Source organism: Chrysochloris asiatica, unplaced genomic scaffold (genome assembly GCF_000296735.1).
Source record: "Chrysochloris asiatica unplaced genomic scaffold, ChrAsi1.0 scaffold00062, whole genome shotgun sequence".
NCBI lineage: Eukaryota > Metazoa > Chordata > Mammalia > Afrosoricida > Chrysochloridae > Chrysochloris > Chrysochloris asiatica.
Window position 1 is genome coordinate 15,404,885 of NW_006408580.1, and position 20,810 is coordinate 15,425,694.

A 20,810-nucleotide genomic window follows, 5' to 3' on the forward strand; every position below is an offset into this window, starting at 1 on the left:
GCCAACAAAGAGACTGATTGGTAGCAGCTTGAATTGTGGTTTCTTTGCTGTGGCTAGTCACCAGGTGTTACTGGTACCACTTCATTACTGGTGCTGATAGACTCCCTGCTCCTCCCTTGCTCAGAATGAGAACATCTGAAATAAATCCTTTCAAACAACATTTTCTTTGGAGGGGAGACCCTTGCCCATAGTTATCTGTAAAATCCTTCAATGTCATTTCTCATGAACAAAGAGTGACAGTGAGTAGCATGCTAGGCAACTGGTCTACTAAAAAGTTAAGTATCACACTAACAGTATTTCAACAACGTCAGCCCTTACCCTTTGGGAAATATCACTGCTTCGGCTGTTCCATTAGGAGTTAAGGCACCCAGCACTGCTCCAGGTAGTCAGTCACTTACTTGGCAATGCATCAACCCTCTGAGCAGGGAAGCTCTAGCTTAACTCAACACTCATGGCGTTTAGAGAAGAGCATGCACATGCATCCAAGCATGGCCACGCTCAAGGAGGCAGAAAGTATTTCTCTAACAAGAACTTGGAATTGAAAGGCTGCGTATGTTCAGGATGCTGCCTTGCCCACCAAAGCTGAAAATCACATGCTTGAGGAGATTTCTAAGACAAGAGTTCGAAACTGGAACAAGGGCACCTTGCCATGAGGCTATAAATGGCCTGTCAGAATTGCTGACCACTGTTTTGTCAACATCTATACCTTGAGGGATCCGGGTTTGGATTTATCGTGCCAGGCTGAGTTTGGGGTTGTTTTGCCCTCTGAGGGATCAAAGCATGGATTAAGTAAGAGTCTAGATTAAAATTAGAGTTAATGAATATTAAGGTTTTAGGTCTTGTCTAGGAGTTCTGGAAGAGCCACTTTACCTTTATGTGATTTATATTCGAATGCAAACGCAACTGGAAAAAGCAGCCCTTATGTGTTGTGGCATACTCACCAGTTTCAGCATCCATGGGCTGCCGCGGCAAGTAGCAAAGCATCCAAACAGGCCAAAAATGACGATAGTGGTGCCGGTTCCGATGAGCACATAGGGAGCGTTGGTGGAGTTCTCGGCAATCAGGGAGATATAGGTGCCCAGAGTAAGTTTACCCCAGACTCCAACAGCCAACAGGATCACACCAGTGATCTGAAAGTGGGAAGGGAAAGAGTGTGAAACCATTGTTGAGAGAGGTGAGAATTAATGCAAAGTGGCCTGGATAGGAAGATTCAAGCATCCATGAGCAAGGTGGCACTTGCTGCAAAATTCCTGGAAGCAGCGGGAAATGAAATGTCAACAACCATTGACTACAAAGATCACAGAGTAAGGCCATTCTGATTTTGTACAATTTGATCCACCCCATACACGATCTTTGATGTAGTTACAGTATTAATCGGAAGTGAAGCAAACAATAACATTTTTTTTTTTTTTAAAGCAGCTTAAAAAGTATATCCTACGACAGGTCTGAGAACCTTCTCCCAGCTGCAACCTCAGTAAGAATCACCAGCTACCCTCTTAGATGTTGTTGTTAAGTGCTGTCGAGTCGGTTCTGACCCATAGCGACCCTATATAGGGTTTCCAAGGAGCAGCTGGTGAGCTTGAACCACCGATCTTGCAATTCAAATGACTTTGCAGTCTGACGCATTCGCCCACAGCGCCACACCAGGGCTCCTTAGATAGCATGTGTAAATGTCATGTATCATGAGTATCCCTTGCATGATGTTTTCAGGAACAAGGTGATCTTCTTTGGCTAGTATCACAAGATCGCTACAAGGACAAAATATTCCAAATATCTGAATCCCTACTGATGTGCTCTTCTTTTACTTAGTATGCTGTTATTGTTGTTATGTGTCATCGAGTCAGTTCCAACTCATAGCAGCCCTGTATAGGGTTTCCAAGACAGGGTTTCCAGGAGCAGACAGAAAGCATCATCTTTCTCCTATGGAGCAGTTGGTGGGCTCTAACTGACAACCTTGTGGTTCACAGTCCACTGTGTATCCTGCAGAGCCACCATCTTTCCATTTATTTAATATCAAATAGAAGAATTTGTATAATTGTTGGAATTCACCGTAATGTGATTTGTCAAAGTCTGCTACCTGGAACTAAGGAATGTCTAAACTCAAGTCCTTGAGTCAAGGGGGTAGACTCAGGGGCACCTGCAGGCCACATGCCCCAACAGTTACAGCTGCTAAAGTCAGCGGTTGGTTTTGTGTCTCCAGCTATCTCCACGGCTGATCTCTCCTCCGATTTACCAATACCTTAGCAACCTGTTCATAACTGTCAGCACTTCTGACACCATTAGAGGCTTGAAAGAAGGTCTCCAGTTTTGCTCAATTTTACCGCCCAATGCCTCATACCAAACACTTCAGAGCCCTGTCTAGCTTGCCTACTCAAGTGAGACAGCAAGATGAGAAAGTGGTGAGAACGAGTATAATACACATCAATACTCATGTCCCCAAGGCTTCCCCTGTCAGTCAACACACTGGGCCTTAGCATATATGAGTGAACCCCATCAAGTACAACAAACCAAATGGCGGAGGCAGTAAGGGCTCCTAGGCCTCTCCTTTACTCTCAGAAAACTTGTCTCTACAGGTGGGGGCCACCCTCAGATTATCTCTCTGTGCGAGAAGAGGCATGGACCCTACATCTTTGCCCATATCTGGTGAAGGTGGCCTCCACTTACTTATGGGAGAAGGATTCAATAGATACAAGAGCTTGGTGATATACCCCTAACCTCCACTCTAATAGCCCCTAGGCTCTGGAGAACCATTGCCACGAAAGACAGAATTAAAAGCTCTAAATCAGAAAGGAAGATCAAGGAACTAGTGCCACTTTTATAAGGCAAGAGGGAATCATTGTGACATGGTCTTGAGGACAAAGTGCTTGGCACTAATATTTAGGAGATGGTGGCCCAGGAGGTATGCTGCCTTTTAAAAGTTCCAATGCGGCTGGCTTTAAAGAACTAAAAAACCAGGAATGCAGATGTTACCAAGTGTTTCAAGTCCTCTGCTGACACCTGGTGGTTGTTATAAAAAAGTATCTTCCCAGAACAGCCTCTCCAAATGCTTCTTATCCACTAGAATCTAAAGAACTCACTTTCAAGAATGCAATGAACACTATATATATAAAATCATTCAATGCTCAGCACTGTATCAGACACAAAGTAAATGCTCCACATTCATCTGCAAAAAAGTGCATTTCCTTTCTTTGGGTCTTATGGTTCCTCCTCACTCTGCTACTAACCGAAAGGTTAGTGGTTCGAACCCATCCAGAACAGGCGACCTGCTCCCATAAAGACTACTGCCTAGCAGCTGCATTTTCTATCTAGGTATTCCTAGTCATTACTGGCATGCAATTGTTTTAATGAAAACATATGTATAAGCACCAAAGGTTTTCTTACATTTTTGGTCACCGGTGATTTCATGCAGCTCAGTTGCTACCATAACAGACATTATATGCAGGATGTCAATGACCACAAATCTTATTTTTAAGGTAAATAGCATTAAGCACATTTTTATGTCTTTGCTCTTTTCAAAAGAAAAATAATGCAATCATTTTGTCTTCTATATGAAACCTCTTCTCATGTAGAACACAAAACCTACACCACCAATCTGTTAAATGTTCAGAGCACATAAATGACACCAATATCTGCCCCCACCCCACCCCAGGTAAACAGACAGTTTGTGGGCCTCTATTTTATTTTGTTAGAGTTTTTCAATGTGGATATATATCACAATACTTTGGCTATCTTATTGCATGGGAGAATCTCCTCTCCAAAATCTCAACCCTGACGAAAACAGTCACAAACGCATTCTCATCTGAATAATGTGAGAACTGGACCCCTTCCACCTCTGTGTGATGAGAACCTAAGAATAATCCACAGAGAAAGGACTTCCTCTAATATTGCAATTCTCATACTCAAACATTCCTGATGGATCTGTGCCCACGAAATGATGGGACTTGGGCTACCTGGTGCAAAAAAAGTCAATTACTTGGAGACAGGGATGTGATATGTTTAATGCATAGTAGTATATTGCATCAATTCTTCTACAGTCTTCCTTATTCACTGTCCAGCTTTCACATGCATATGAGGTTATTGAAAAGACCATGGCTTGGGTCAGGCGCACCTTAGTCCTCAAGGCCAGGATGGCGAAACTTCATCTCTCATACTTCGAACATATTAGTCAGAAGGGACCAGTCACTGGACAAGGATATCATGTTTGGTAAGGTCAGAGAAAAAGAGGAAGACCCCCAGAGAGATGGACTGGCCAAGTGGCAGCATCATTGGGCTCAAGCATGGCAACAATTATGAGGTTGGCCCAGGATTGGGTAGTGTTTCGTTCTGTTGTGCATAGGGTTGCTATGTTGTTAGATGCCAACTTGATGGCATCTAACAACAATGAAAACAACAGTATACTGCATGTCCTCTAAAGACTGCCTCCCTGAGGGGAAGGGGGATTAATAGGGATTTGGGACACCGGGTCTGAGGAATTTCAAGAACTTCTTTGTTGCTGTTTATCTCAAGTCATGCTGACCCCTTCAAATAGGTCTGTGGTCTCCAATAAGCACGGTTTTCTTCACGTTCGTGGCAATTACCAGGGGTTTCACAAAGATCTATGGTTGCTTTCCATCATTCCTGCAACAGCCCTCAGAGTGGAGGTTAACTGCTGATTTATCTACAGGGAAGTGTAAAGAAGGCTTAACACTAATGGTTTTCTACCTACACAAAGAGAGTTGCTCTGGTCGGCTGCAGATTCAAGGTCTTCTTCTAATTGCCAAAAGAGAGTTGTTTTAACCAGCTGCGGCTTCAGACCTGCTCTGTAGTTGGAAGCCCAAACTCCATATGTGCCAGGCCTTCTGCACACACCACAGCCCACTTCTTTGGCCTTTTCTTCCTCAGTTCTCTTCATTTACTGTACACATTGTTGTTGTTGTTGTTGTTAAGTGCTGTCGAGTTGATTCCAACCCATAGCGACCCTGTACAGGGTTTCCAAGGCTGTAAATCTTTACAGGAGCAGAAAGCCTCATCTTTCTCCTGTGGAACAGCTGGTAGTTTTGAACTGCTGACCTTAAGGTTCGAAGCCCGATTCATAATCACTACACTACCAGAGCTCCTTTCAGAGTACCAGGAACATTGAGCTGGTTTTGGGGTTTTTCCCATGCTTCACTGCTTTCCTCATGATGGTTCTTTACCTATGATTGCTGTCCCTCCAGTCTATTGCCTAAACTCCTAGAGTATGTGCCATTGTTCCTCCTAGCTTCCTAAACCAGAACTTATTCCATACTATGCCACGGCCATGCTGTGCCCTATGTACATCCTCCCATGTACATCTGGAACTATGACCCCCTTCAGGGTGGGAACTGTGCACTTTGTACACAGTGTCCAGTACAGGCCCACCAAATGAGTGAATAAGCAGCCAGTTGCAGACTTAAAGAAACAAACATAAATTTTGGTTGGCCATTCACCTGCTACTGCTAGTGGTGGTGGTTATGTGCCGTGGAGTCGATTCCAACTCATAGTGATCTTGCATACTGTTTCTGAGGCTGTAGACCTTTATGGGAGCAGAAAACTTCACCTTTCTCCCAGCAGAACTGCTGAAAGTTTCGAACTGCTGACCTTGAGGTTAGCAGCCCAACTTGTAACCAACCACGACGTTACCACCTGCTATTCCCCCTGCGCCCCTTTGAGGAATCATCAGAAATGGTAAGAAGACCAATTTTACTCTTGGAAGGGCCAGTAATCTGGGGAGATAACCACACTACAGATAAGTTACAGTCAACATGATGACAACTAACAGTAACAACAATGACAAGTAAAGATTAAATATGAAGGGGCTTCAAAAAGTTCATGGAAAAATGGAATTGAAAGACAGTGAAAAATTTTTCATGAACTTTTTGAAGCCGCCTCTTAGACTCAGAAGACAATGATGGAGCTGTAGTGTGTTCTTAGGTAAGCAAGACCATGTGTGGTGGTGGTAGTGATGGTGGACTTAGGGTGGGTGTTGGAAGAGATTACCGGACATTCAAAGGGGAGGGGGGAAAAGAGACACAATAACTAACTACAAGCGAAGGGCTAATGATCAATAAAATATAGTTAAGTTAGCAATTTCTCACATTTTTCCTACTATGAAAATGCTTCTTTATCAAGGATAACAAGCCTACAAAGACCAGCCAAAAACAAGTCATTTACTCAATCTGCATGATTTTTCTTGGTTCCTTTACTACATACCCTTGCACAGGGGAACTATTTCTCAAAGCACTGGGAAGTGTAAAGTGAAAAGTGATGGACAGATTCTTTTGACATCTGTCTTCTACTTTGGGGAGCAATGAATCAATTCAGAGCTTACCAAAGCAATTTTGTGTCTGAACGCCTCCGGGACTTCAAATTCCTAAATCAATGGGCATACATAGCATTCTTAGGGCCATTTTGCTTCTTTCTCAGAAGAATCGATTCATAAACAGTAAATGCTGTGGTTTGAGGAGACCATAGATGCACCACATGAGTGGCCTGGAGGAAATACCTCCACCACATGACTTGCTCTAATTACCCCAAAGTCAGGAGGTGGGCAGGCCAATGTGACATCAGGAGTGATCAACCAGAGGCTTTCCGTCTCTTGCTTACTCCCAACATCTGGAGGGAACTTGACATCTCGGTGTGCTAACATCACACCTCAAAATGTCAGGGTAACTGGTTACTATTCACTGAAGATTGGTTGTGAGGCGGAACCAAACTGTAAATGTAACATCTGAAAAGTTGGATCAGAACTAGAAAAACCTCTTGTATGTAAATACATATTACTTTAGAACTACACTGAACGAAAACGATAGATGGGTTTGGCAATATATCAAGGGTGTTCAAAATGCTCTAGATTTACAAAGCTCTTTTTAAATCCTCAAAAGGATATTCTGAGGGCAGGTAGCAAAGAAACATGACTCCTGCTAGCTCCTGCCAGGTCAATCCAGCTAATGCTAACTCGTGTCTACCTTGCCCACAGAGAGAAGCAATAGAATTCCCATCTTTCTCAGAAGCCCTGAGGCACGTTCCCTGAGCCTTCTCTGCATGTAGACTATAGTTCTAATCAAACTGCTTTAGTTCCTCTCATGCCCCACCAAAAACTGTACCAGGTTTGAGTCTAAAAGTGTAAAGTCCCTCTGTCCTCTCACCAAAATAATAATTCATTAAAACTTGTGAAAAACAAAACCTATGTGAGGTAGAGACATGTCAATGAAGAAAAACTCAAATCTTGTCTACTAACGGGAAAGATAGAAAAGTGGTTAAGACTATACTCTGTCCGAGGAGAAATACTTGTGAGACCTAGACAAACATGGCAGCTCATTGAGTTCCAGCCCTCAGAGGTTTCACTACAGGTAGTTTGGGAAGGCTCACCTTCTATTTGAACATTATTCTAAGGGTGGCACACCTTCGTATTTAGCATGTCGTGCAATTTAAAAACTTGATCCTACAAAATTGAGTTATCGAGACACATGCTATCTAGAGAACAGCCCTTTCTAGGAAGCCATGTGGGATAAAAAGCACAGTATTGAAAAATCAGCCAGAAAAAACCATAGGAAGATGTGGGCAAGGTAGCATTTTAGGTGAAAGCCACAATTCAATCAGTGCAGAGGTTGCCAGGTTAATTCACAGCAGCACCGTGTTCTTCCCAACTCCAGAACATTCTGTAACTTAAGGAAAACACGGGACAAAGAAACACCCTACACACAGGATCAACAGTGAAAATACAGATCCCTTAGACATTACATTTTAAGAAGAAAAGAAGCTAGCCAATTCTTGTGAGCCAGTGTCCTGAGGGCTGGCAGGAGAGGGAGAGTCTACAGAGAGTTCAGACCTAATTTTGTCGAGGTAGGTGAAGAAACCAGAAAAGTGAAGAAAACCAGTAGCTTTCCATCATCTATGGTCTTCTCTTTAAACTTTAGGACATAATTGTGCGAATCTGTCATGCTTACAACTTAATGTCGTAGTACAAATTATTTGTGTTGTCTTCTTAGTGTTTTAAAAATAGACTTTTCAAAAACAAAACAAAACACCAAAGAAGAGGGAATAGAAGCAAATGCTGTTGAAAGATGATGCACGGAGGAGATTGTAATTAACTCAATGAAATGGTGAGTGTAAAACCAATGTTCTCCCATGTAAACTATCAGTCAATTCACAATAAAAACTTTTTAAAAAAAGAAAAGACTTTTAATGTTGTTGTGAGCGATCAAGTCAGTCCTGACTCATAGCAACTCTGCATAGGGTTTCTTAGAGCGGCTGGTGGGTCTGAACTACTGACCTGTGGTTAGCAGTTCAATGCTTCTCCTACAGTGCCACACCAGAATTTATTACAAGTTGTCAGATGATATATGCATACTCCAGCTGGGTGGCAGAAGGGAGACCCAGGGTCCAGGTCTTCGGTAATAGTTTTGGCACTAATTAGCTGTGTGACTTTGAGCAGATCCCCTAACCTTTATGGGCCTCAGCTGGCTCTTCAGTATGAGCTACAGGTGAGGGGAAATGTTTCTAAGGAACAGAAGCAGAGGAGGGTGGGCAGACTGAGGGCTAACGCTGGAGGAAGACTGATACTAGTAGGAGGACAACATTGGAAGGCAAAGCGGGACCAGTAAGGAAATGCAGTACAGCGTGGACAAGTCTCTGAAGGTGGTTGTAAATAGGAGGAGTCACCACAGACAGACAATTTTTATCCTCCAGAGCATGGGACTTCAAACCTCAAGGTCGGCAGATCAAGACTACCAGTTGTTCCACAGGAGAAAGATGAGGAGGCTTTCTTTCTGTTCGTGCATAGATTTAAAGCTTCACAAACATTATACAGGGTCACTACGAGTTGGAATCAACTCAACAGCACTTAACAACAACAAAGACTTATGGGATGGTGGGGGGTGGGTCCTAATGTAGTGCTGTAGGATAAGCATTGGACTGGTAACCGCAAGGTGTGCAGTTCAAACCTACCATCTGCTCCTTGGAAATCCTATACTGGGTCGCTATAAGTCAGAACAGACTCAACGGCACTGAACAACAGACTTATTATGGAAAACAAAACACCAGAACATTTGTCCATTGAGTCCAGGCACGCCAATGAGCAGACAGAGTACTCCTTAATTTCCTACAAACCCAGTAAAGCCTGTTTAGATTCCATTTTGTATTTAAAATATTACTTTATCTTATAGCCAATTCATAGAATTCCCATTTCAGGAACTGATTTATGAACCCAGGGCAATTTGTCAAAAACCCTAGATTTTATTTGAATTTTATCAGTGATCATATTGCCAGGTTCTGAAGTGCAGATTGCTAACACATCACAGATTGTCTGAAAATAAGAAAAGGGCCTTAAACAGGGTTTCCATTCTGGCTGTGAACTCATTGCCGGCTCTTCCTCACCTCTGAGGTGAAGCTCATGTGCTAGGAAGAGTTCCAGACATGCTGTGAGTCCAGTCGTGGTCAAGCTGTAACCACCAGTCATGCTGAATCTGTGTATCTTAGTTTGTTATCTGTGCAATGGGAGGACCGAACCCAGTGACAATGACATGGCCCCTTTCATTGCTAGAGTTTCCGTGTTTGTTTGAATTGGCTTTCTTCCTTTGTTGTTGTTGTTGTTAAGTGCCGTCGAGTCGGTTCCGACCCATAGCGACCCTGTACAGGGTTTCCGAGGGTGTAAATCCTTACGGGAGTAGAAAGCCTCATCTTTCTCCCGCGGAGCAGCTGGTAGTTTCGAACCGCTGACCTTAAGGTTCGCAGCCCGATTCGTAACCACTACGCTACCAGAGCTCCTTCCTTAGAGGAGCCAAAACCTAGTTCAACTGTTAACTAGTTGAGCCCTCACAATCAATGGTTCTCACAAAGGGCCTCCGCTCTGTCCAAGAGAAGTCTAGCTGGGAGGTGGCTGACAAGAGACTGAACACTCATAAAGAAACAGTGGAGTCCTGGTGTGGCACTGTAGGATAAGCACTGGACTGTTAACCATTAGGTCTGTGGTTCAAACCCGTCAACTGCAACTTGGGAACACTATTCAGGGTTTCTTATGTGTCGGAACCGAATCAATGGCACTTAACAACAATGAAACAGTCCAAATTGATTGATATGATGATGGTATTTTCTGAACTGAAAACAGGTCTGAACATAGTAGAGATATTTGAAAGAGTTCTGTCACATAATCTGGGCTGCACAGTTGCTAATATCATAAGAAAGACCACTTGATTATGAGAGCCTTTTACTACTTGAATAACTTTCAATGAGACCCAGGCAGCTTCATCATACACTTACTTCCATTACTCAATGCAGAGGATAGCAGCAATGTTCTGGGCATGTTATTAAGAACTCTATATCCCACTGGGAAATGAGAAAGGATTTGCTTTCTCATGTCTTCTGTATTACCCAAAAGAGATTCAGGATTTTGGGCCTCAGCCCCCTTAAAAAAATAAATCCCCAAAGAAAGACCCTAGAAGCCAAAAAGAACTTCACTCCCCATTTCTTAGCACATTGAGAAATGTTCCAGGAAAGACATTTTAAGGGCAGTTTATTCTGAGACTCTTGGCATTAGCTTTTTATTTATAAGTATTGTTGAGTCCTCTTTGAAAACGTTTTAGGTTTTGGATTGCTACTAACTGGAAGAGTTTTATGCCACCTTCCAGTCTCCAAGAGCACGGGAAGGTAAGAATAGGCCAAGCAGAGGTTAAGACTTGTCTGGCTCATCCCACTTTGGCTTCTACTAATGACCCAGATATATAAATAGAAACCACAGAGGTGACTACCTATTAGAAACTGGGGCCAGCAAAGCCACTTACCAGGAGTATAATGTGCTTAGGAATCAGGACCAGATGTAGTGGCTAAAGGGACAGAAGCTTAATGTATGGGGGAGTCCCCTGATGCCACACCCCCCTTCACAAAATCCCCAAGTTGATCTCACTTGTGTTTAAAATCGGGCGGCAATTACCGCACTCAGAGACCAGGTGCACAAGGGCCTTAGCCCTGTTAGCAGGCTGCCAACCAACAATGAAGGAAATCACTTCTCCTACCTTCCATTTCGTGCCTCACGTGACCTACACTTGGGCCAGCACTGTGGAAAAACATGTATCAGGTTCCATACTAATAACCAAAGATACATTTTAAAAAAATTATAGTAAGTATGTACTTATAAACAGAGCTCTGTGTGTTGACAGAAAGTTTCTGCTCATCACCCATTTTTCCTGTCCTGTATTTTTAATCATGTGCACACCTACATTTTAAGAGCCTTGTGTGAGGGGATACAGTCCTCTACCTCCGTTGTATGTACGAAAGCGACATTCATATCCTGTGCCTGATTTTCCAACACAATACATCATTCACACATTCTGCCACAATGGCCATTTAAGTAGAATCACTGCTTCTCTCTCCTCCAAGTCTTGATTTTTCCTTTGCAATCTGGTCATTGTCTCTAGCAAGCAGTTCCTCTTGAGTGTACCTCACTCAGTGCGAGCTCCATACATAAATGCAAGGGGGTTAAAAACTTCATGGAAAAATGAAATTAAAATTGAATGTAATTATTCCATGGACTTTTTGGAGTCCCCTTGAACATAATAGATCTTAGGGAGGGATCTCCTCTTCCAATTCAGTGCCGTCACAGTGGCTGTGCCCTCAAGAGTTACCAGATAGGAATGAGCCTGGATAAGCTAGTCCTGACAATCATTCCACAAATGTGAACTTAAATACCATCTGTGTTGCACACACATGTCTCTTCTGATTATGCTGTTGAACCTCACAATCGTTGCTATGCTTGAGCCCATTCCATTTCGCTGGGTATCTTTCTTCCTCTTTATCTTCGACCCTCCACCTTACCAAACCTTCTCCAGTGACTGGTCCCCCCTGATAATATGTCCGAAGTATGAGAGACAAAGTCTGGCCACCCTGGCCTCCAAGGAGCACTCTGGCTGTAATTTCATCCAGCACAGATCTATTTGTTCTTTAGCAACCCATGGCACTTTCAATATTCTCCTCCAACACCATAACTCAAAAGCATCAATTCTTCTTTATTCCTTATTCACTCTCCTTATTCACTTATTCCTTATTCACTCTCCAGCTTTTGCATGCATATGAGGTTATTGAAAATACCATGGCTTGGGTCAGGTGCACTTTAGTCCTCAAACTGACATCTTTGCTCTTCAACACTCTAAAAAGGTCTTGTGCAGCAGATTTGCCTAATGCAATACATCATCTGATCTCTTGACTGCTGCTTCCATGAGTGTTGATGGCTGACCCAAGCAAAACGAAACCGTTGACAATTTCAATCTTTTCTCCATTAATTAGAATGTTGTTTATAGGTCCAGTGGTGAGGAGTTTTGTTTTCTTTACATTGAGATGCAATCCATACCAAAGGCTGTGGTCTTTGATCTTCATCAGTAAGTATTGTAAGTCCTCTTCACTTTCAGCAAACAAAGTTGTATCATCTGCATATCGCTGGTTGTTAGTGATGCCACCATCAATCCAATCCTGATGCCATGTTTTTCTTCATAGAACCCAGCTTCTTGGATTATTTGCTCAGCATACAGGTTGAATAAGTATGATGAAAGAATACAACCCTGTCGCACACCTTTCCTAATTTTAAACCATTTGGTATTTCCATGTTCTGTTCGAACAACTGCCTCTTGGTCTATGTACAGCTTCCTTATGAGCACACTTATGTGTTACGAAATACTCATACTTCACAGTGTTGTCCATAGCTTGTTTTGATCCACACAATCAAAAGCCTTTGTGTAGTCAATAAAGCACAGGTAAACATCTTTCTGGTATTCTCTGCTTTCAACCAAGATCCATCGGACATCAGCAATGATATCCCTCGCTCCACATCCTCTTCTGAATCCAGCTTAAACCTCTTAAATCCTTAAATCTTTAGTAAAACTCTACTCACATGGGATATCAATGATATTTTCCAATGGTTTCCGCATTCCATTGGGTCACCTCTCTTTGGAATGGGCACAAATACAAATATTTTCCAATCAGTTGACCAGGTAGCTGTCTTCCAAATTTCCTAGAACAGATGAGTGCCTCCGGTGCAACCTCACTTTGTTGAAAGATTCCAATTCGTAGTCCATCAATTGCTGGTGCCTTGTTCTTTGCCAGTGCCTTCAATGCACCTTGGACTTCAGAATCATTAGCTCTTTATCATATGCCACCTCTTGCAAGGGATGAACATCAACCATTTTCCTTTTGGTACAGTGACTCTGTGTATTCCTTCCATCTTCTTTTGATGCTTTCTGCATCATTCAATAATTTATCCAGAGAATCCTTCAGTAATGCAAGTCAAGACTTCAACTTTTTCTTTAGTTCCCTCAGCTTGAGAAATGCTGAGCGATTTCTTCACTTTTGGTTTTCTAACTACAGGTCTTTGCACATTTCATTATAATATTTGACTTTGTCTTCTTGAGCTGACCTTTGAATTTTTCTGTTCAGCTCATTTCTTCTATTTGCTTTAGCATCTCTACACTAGAAAGGAAGTTTCAATGTCTCTTCTGACATCCATCTTGGTCTTTTATTTCTCTCTTGTCTTCTCAATGACCTTTTGTTTTCTTCCTGTATGATGTCCTTGATGTCATCCCACAACTCTTCTGATCTTTGGTCATTAGTGTCTAATGTATCAAATATGTTTTTCAGATAAGGAGGGCAAATAATGAATTTGACTCATGTAAGGAAGGCCCTGGTAGCGTAGTGGTTACGAATCGGGCTGCGAACCATAAGGTCAGCAGTTCGAAACTACCAGCGGTTCCGCGGGAGAAAGATGAGGCGTTCTGCTCCCGTAAAGATTAAGAGCCTCGGAAACCCTGTGCAGGGTCGCTATGAGTCGGAACCGACTCCACGGCACATAACAACAACAACAACAACAACAACAACAACAAGGAAGGCCCAGGCAGTTACACTCAGGTAAAAACATGTTCTTTGGTCAAATGACTTTAAAAATTCAGCACATTGCTTCATAAATGTCTGTGTTTGGCCACAAGGGGGACTATGTGAAAAAGTGTGGGCATGGTTCGATCTAATCCATCACCACTAATGGAAACATAATTCGAAGCTCTAACATCCTGTTAACATTGTGAGGTCTGTAACTGATGGTTTTAGGAGCTGAGAGACTGAACCGTGCTTCTACCAGCAAAATTTCTCTCACATTTAAAAAATGTACAAGCAGTTGCTTACTATGTCCTAGGCACTATCCTAAGTGCTTTAATAGCTTTATCTGACTCAATCCACCTAATAGTCTATGGAACTTGCCCAAGGTCATCAACACTAAGAGGCTGTGCAGGTACTCAAAGCCCAGGCTGTCTATCACTACCTTCCCCCTAGCATCCTCTTAAATTGGTTACCCTGGAGAAGATTCTCACCAATCCTTTATTTTTCCTTCTTCTGTAATAAAGGCTCAGAAACCAGTGTCACAGCATCTGGCCTGGGTCTGTCCCTGCAATAACCCTGAGAATTTGGCTGGTATAACTGAACAAAAATCTGCAGGCATGGCCGCTAATCTGTTCATTTCTTTTTAAACACTATCCATTATTTCTTACCTTTCAAACACACTAAAATCTATAGGAATATAAAGATATTCTACTGCCCATAATTAGATACTTTAAAAACACAATGGGAGAGTACATACCCTAATGTGTATGTTGGGATAAACATATAACCCACTGCTGTCCAGTCCACTCGGACTCCCAGCTACCCTGTAGGACAGAGTAGAACTCCCCCCGCCACACACACACACACACATACACACACACACACACGGTTTCCAAGGCTGTCACATCTTCATAGAAGCAGACTGACTCATCTTCCTCCTGAAGAGAGGCTGATGGTTTTGAACCACTGACCTTTTGATTAGCAGTCTGATGGTAAACAAGAAAGGTTAAGCATCATAAGCACCATGCATAAATCTATGTTAGGACCAATCTGATGAATCAGTAAAGCTTGGCATACCAGCAGGAAACTGTAGGATCTTGAGTATTGCCTTTCCACCAAGCACATTCTGAAAAATGTTTATGAAACTAAAATACTCTGTCTTTGGCCCTCAAACAAAAAAACAAGACCCCAAGGCTGAAAAATACATGAAGAGAACCCACTTTGAAGCTGTGAGATCATCTGACTTTCAGTGTAGCTCTGGAATGCATCACCAGCTAAAGGAGGGACATTGTGTCTGTTTGCCCCACAGCCTGGCAGGAATGGTTTGCTCATTTGTTTATAAACCAAAGGCAAAGTCCGGAAACACATTTGTGTATATCCTTGCGATAAATGACGTTTATATGCTTCATCACATTTATTCCTAATCTCTGTTCTGCAGATGAAACACTGTATAGGGTTTCCAAGGAGCAGCTGGTGAGCTTGAACTGACGACCTTGCCGTTCAAACGACTTTGCAGTCTGGTGCACTAACCCACAGCACCACAGCAGGACTCCTCAGTCCAATATTCTATAGCAGTGTTGCACTATTACACTGACCCTTTCCTCTAGGTTGCTGAGTGATGCAAAAAGCAGCCTGGTTTTCTTTACATAACCTAACAGCTTCTCAGTAGCAAATTACAAGGAACCCAGCATTCTAAATGGATCCCCAGGAGTTCTCTTGGATAGCTTCTAATTGTCAATACTCAGGAGATGTGGGGAAATGTAGGGAAGAGACAAAGCTCTAAAGACTGACCCTGTAAGCATTGGTCTTTTCCCTTCTCTTTCCTGTGGCATTACCAACTGGCTTGTGCTCCCAAACATTATACTACTGCTTGTTTTGAACATAGAATGCACTCTTTTAGAAACTCTATGAGCATGGTACCATTGTTTCTAGGTCAGTCCTCCAAAGTCTATATTTAAACCAGTAATGGAGAAAGTTATAGGAAAACAGATTTTTGGCTCAATACAAGGAAGAACTTTCTAATAATAGAGTCATTTGCCTTGAGAGGTGTCACAACAGAAGGGAGGCAGCTTTCTGGGCATCCTGACAAAGTCTCCAGGGCCATCTACAGGACAGGCTTCCTATGGATGAGAAGCCAGCAGAAAAGGCTGAATTGTACCAATTCTGGAAAGCTGTTCGGATCCTGACTATATGGTCCAGGAAGCCTGGCCTTTTTCATAGCCATTGATCTCCCTAGATTTTCTTATAAGAATTTAGAAGGAGTTTTAGCAACCCAGGAACCAGTTTCCCAGGTGCTAAGTTTCATTTCCGTTGATATCCAAGAGGAAGTGATTGTTGTTGTTGTTATGTGCCGTGGAGTCAGTTCCAACTCATAGCGACCCTGTACAGGATTTCCGAGGCTGTAAATGTTTGTGGGGGCAGAAAGCTTCATCTTTCTCCCGTGGAACAGCTTTGAACAGTTTTGAACTGCTGACTGTGAGGTTAGCAGCCCGATTCGTAACCACTACACTACCAGAGCTAAGTAAAGGAAGTGATAGGCCACTTAATTTTGTCACAGGACAAGTAATAAAAATACATGTTCAATGTAATGAGGCTGCAACTAGAATGAGTCATGTTGTTTGAAAGAAGATATGGTACTGGAAGGAACATTTGCCCTATTATTTTTATACCTTTATTCTCAGCTGAAATCAAAATTCCTGGCTGACTGTAAGAATAAGTGAAGCTGTTTAAAGATATATTTACAAAAGCTATAGAGGCAACCCACCACACGTCTGTCAGTTTGTCCTACTGTGGTGGCTTGTGAGTTGCTGTGATTCTGGAAGCTATGCCACCAGTATTTTAAATATCAGCAGGGCCACCCATGATGGACAGGTTTCAGCTGAGCTTCCAGATGAAGACAGACTAGGAAGAAGGAGTGATGAACTACTTCTGACTATTTAGTCACTGAAAACCTTATGACTAGCAGAGAACCACTGTCAGATAGGTTGGTCCAGGATCAGGCAGGGTTTCGTTGTGCTTTTCATAAGATTGCTATGAGTCGGTACCGACTCGATGGCACCTAACAATAACAACAAATAGAGGCAACCATCATATTTTTCTTGTATCGACAAAGATTTTGCCAGAAACCTGACAAAGGAGCTCTGGTAGCATAGTGGTTACGAATTGGGCTGCAAACCTTAAGGTCAGCGGTTCAAAACTACCGGCTGCTCCACGGGAGAAAGATGAGGCTTTCTACTCCCGTAAAGATTTACACCCTCGGAAACCCTGTACAGGGTCGCTATGGGTCGGAACCAACTCGATGGCACTTAACAACAACAACAACAATATGGTACCATTGTCGATAATGTGTGACATTGAGTGGATTCTGACTTATAGGGACTCGACCCCATGTGACAGAGTAGAGTTGCCCCATAGAGATTTTTAGGCTGTAATCTTTATGGGGAAGTCCTGGTGTGGCATGCTAGGATAAACACTGGGCTTATATTATTAACCACAGTGTAGGCAGTTCAAACCCAGAAGTTCCTTGGAAACATCACACAGGGTCACTATGATTTGGAGCTGACTCGAAGGTACTTAACAACAGCAACACTAACACTCTTTATGGCAGTAGATCACCAGCTCTTTTCTCCCACAGAGCCACTGAGTGGGTTTGAAGTGACCTTTTAATAGTTAGCAGTTGAGTGCTTAGGACAGCAATATGGTATCATTAGTAATACTGTACCCTGCTGGAGTGCTGGTGTGGCATTGTGGGATAAAGCAGTAGACTGTAAGGTCCGTTTGAACCACCAGGCCAGTGGTTCAATCCCACCAGCTGCCCCTTGGAAACTCTATACAGGGTCGCTATGAGTCCGAACCGACTCGAGGCACTTAACAATAACATTGCTGGTTTTACTTGCTTGGCCCTCCTGGCCCTTTGCTGTCACTCAAAAACAGTAATCATTTCATATCCTCATCTGAAGGTGCTTAAAGGAGCCATCATGGCACTCAGTTGCCAAACAAAAGGTTAGAGGTTCAAACTCACTAGCTGCTTCATGGGAGAAAGATGTCGCAATCTGCTTCTATAAGGATTTACAGCCTCAGAAACCCTATGTGGCAGTTCTACTCTGCTCTATAGGGACTCTATGAGTTGGAATCAACTCAATAGCATTGGGTTTGGGGAAGTTACTTAGAATTTTCTGCCTATCTCTTATTAATGACATTACCTTGCATTCTAAGCCCCTGCATCCTCAGTCACCCGCTCCTGAAACACAGGAGTTCTTCAAAGCATTGTGTTATGGATTAACTATGTATATCCCATGGCAGAGTCCTGGTGTAGTGCTGTAAGATAAACACTGGACTGCTAATCGTAAAGTTGGTGGTTCAAACCCACCAGTTGCTCCTCGGAAACCCTATACAGGGTTGCTATGAGTCAGAACCAGCTTGACAGCACTTAACAACAACATCCCATGGTATCTCTCAATTTTGATAACTAAATATGATTAGACCACTATGGCAGTAAATAACTCTCATCTAGGTGTGGCACTGTGGGTGAATGCACTAGACTGCAAAGTCAGTTTGAACTGTAAGGTCACTATGGGTCAGAACTGACTTGACAGCACATACCAACAACAAGTCCACATTAGAGGGGCACCTGACTTTAGTCTAGGAGACAGTGAAGGGACCTGAGATGAAGAAGCAGGTCAGGTACAAAGGGCTGGAGAGACACAGCCAGTTCAGTGTGGCAGCAGCATTAAAGGTTCATGTATTATTCCAATGTGTACTTGAAACAATCGACTGCCATGGTCTTAAGCAAATCAGAAATTCAGAAAAGCAAAGCGTGGATATAAGGTTCCCCAACTCAGAAGCCACTAAGGTAAAGAAAGCCCTGCTTTCCCTGAAAGTCTCAGCATGGAGCAGAAACTCTTCTCTGACAGTGTTAGCTGACAGTGACGGGCCCACTGACCACTCTGTAGAGTAAAGGAACACACAGGGGATCAGAGCAGCTGAGTCCCACCTGGACTCCTCACATGCTAATAACCACAGGGAAACCCAGTACTGTCCATAGTCTGGGCACATGCTGTTAGTGACTCACCACAGGATAGCACTGATTTGCCAGCAGGGCCGCCTGGCAGGCACCACAGGTATATTCTGATTGCTGAGACCAATGGGCATTGTTATTTTTGCTAAACCATTCTCCTACCTCATTTTGTCTGGCATTGCTCAATCAGAACATACCCTGAATCATAGACCATGTGCCTACTGGGAAAAGAAGGCATTCAAACCACCTTGAGCAAAAGGTGGCAGGGAGGGGGATTTCTTGAGGGCTGCATACACCTTTTGGAGCAACATAAGTAGCTGCCATGTCCAGGGACTAGACCCAGGGGCACTTCCTTCCCCTTCCTGCACATCTGCTGCATCCTTCTCTACTTGTGCAGGTTGACTCTCTCTACCGCAACAAAAGCACTTTCACATACAGACTGAAGACCATCCTTGGACCCTAATTTCAAAATGTTGGAAGGGAGAATCTGTTAGATGACCTCTCTGATGCAATGGGCCGTGATGAGGGCAGGGCCATGTGTCTCAGTAGCCCATCTTATCAGCAGAGCTAGAAGAACAGATACTCCGAAATGAGCTGTGAGCAGGGCAATCCACTGACTAACAGGTCTATCAGAGAGACTCACCCTCCTTCCTCCTTGAAATACAGAGCAGCAACAATGAAGTTTGCTCAGCCTCACTTTTAAACACTCTATAGTCTGTACCTCTGGTAGCGTAGTGGTTATGAATCAGGCTGCTAATCTCATGGTCAGCAGTTCGAAACTACCAGCTGTTCCACAGGAGAAAGATGAGGCTTTCTGCTCCGGTAAAGATTTACAGCCTTGGAAACGCTGTACAGGGTCTCTCTGGTGCAAAATCAAATCACTAGACTCCTGAGAAAGTCATCAGCACCCAGAAGAGGCTCTGGGGAAACCCCATTTGGGTAGCCAGACCGAGCATGCACAAGGAAAATCCCTGGCTGCCTAACCAGGGTGACTGGGGGGAGGATGCAACACTGGCAGCTCCTAGGAGGACAGACCTTTCCTTTAGCTCCTCCCCCCCAAATGTGGCTCTGACACACATTTGGGAGGAGGAGCTAAAATGAGGATTGATGCCAAGTGACCTCAAATAAATGCAGACACTATCCTGAAGGAATTGACTTACAGAGGAACTCACTATACTATAAGGACCATTCAAAGTAGGTCTCTTTTAAGTGGTCCAATGGCGTGGCTGGGATCCTTTGGATATCTTCCTTCTACACTGATCCATTTACCACACCTTCTAAAGGCAAGCTCAGCGGAGTGACTACCACTACTGAAACAGGGACTCGACTGCAACGAGGATACAGGCGTGCTGCTGGAGAGGAATGGGTAAACAGGGGATATTGAATCTGTTAACATATTCATTTGGAGCGTAGAAAGAGCCGGAAGGCCAAGCACACATTAAACAAAAAAGACCTTCCAAAATGCTAAGGGGCATTCATAAAAAAAAAAAAATTAAAAACTAAAAACTGAATCATAGCAAAGTACTCAAGGTTGAGATTGCATCAGAGGCCCTCCTTATTTAGAAGGAATAATAAAATATTGTTGTTATTGCTGTTATGTGCCATCAAGTCAGTTCCAACTCATAAGAGACCCTGTTTAGGGTTTTGGAGGAGCAGCTGGTGATTTCAAACCACCAACCTTGTGGTTCAAACTCACCTTTTGGTTGAGGGCTTATCCTACAGCACCACACCAGGACTCTTAACTATTGGCACCTGTTAATTGTTAAGTCCTGTTAATCTCCAAATGCTTAAGCAAATCTACAGTGATAGAAATCACCTGAGTGGACTGTCCATGGCGGCATGGGGACTGACAGGAAAGGGCATGGAGTAGGGGTTATGGGAAATTATCTCTCATACTTTTTCTCTTCCACCTCATAACTGTTTTTTAACTTGTGAATATATA

At 43.2% G+C, this 20,810-nt stretch overlaps 1 protein-coding gene across 1 annotated transcript in view; it reads right to left on the reverse strand.

Moving 5' to 3' along the window:
* TSPAN7 (tetraspanin 7) overlaps positions 1-20,810 on the reverse strand; it is a 157,954-nt gene that overhangs the window by 23,109 nt on the left and 114,035 nt on the right. The window contains exon 2 of the mRNA XM_006864277.1: positions 942-1,130. Coding sequence (XP_006864339.1) covers positions 942-1,130 — 189 coding nt within the window. The remainder of the gene's footprint in view (positions 1-941; positions 1,131-20,810) is intronic.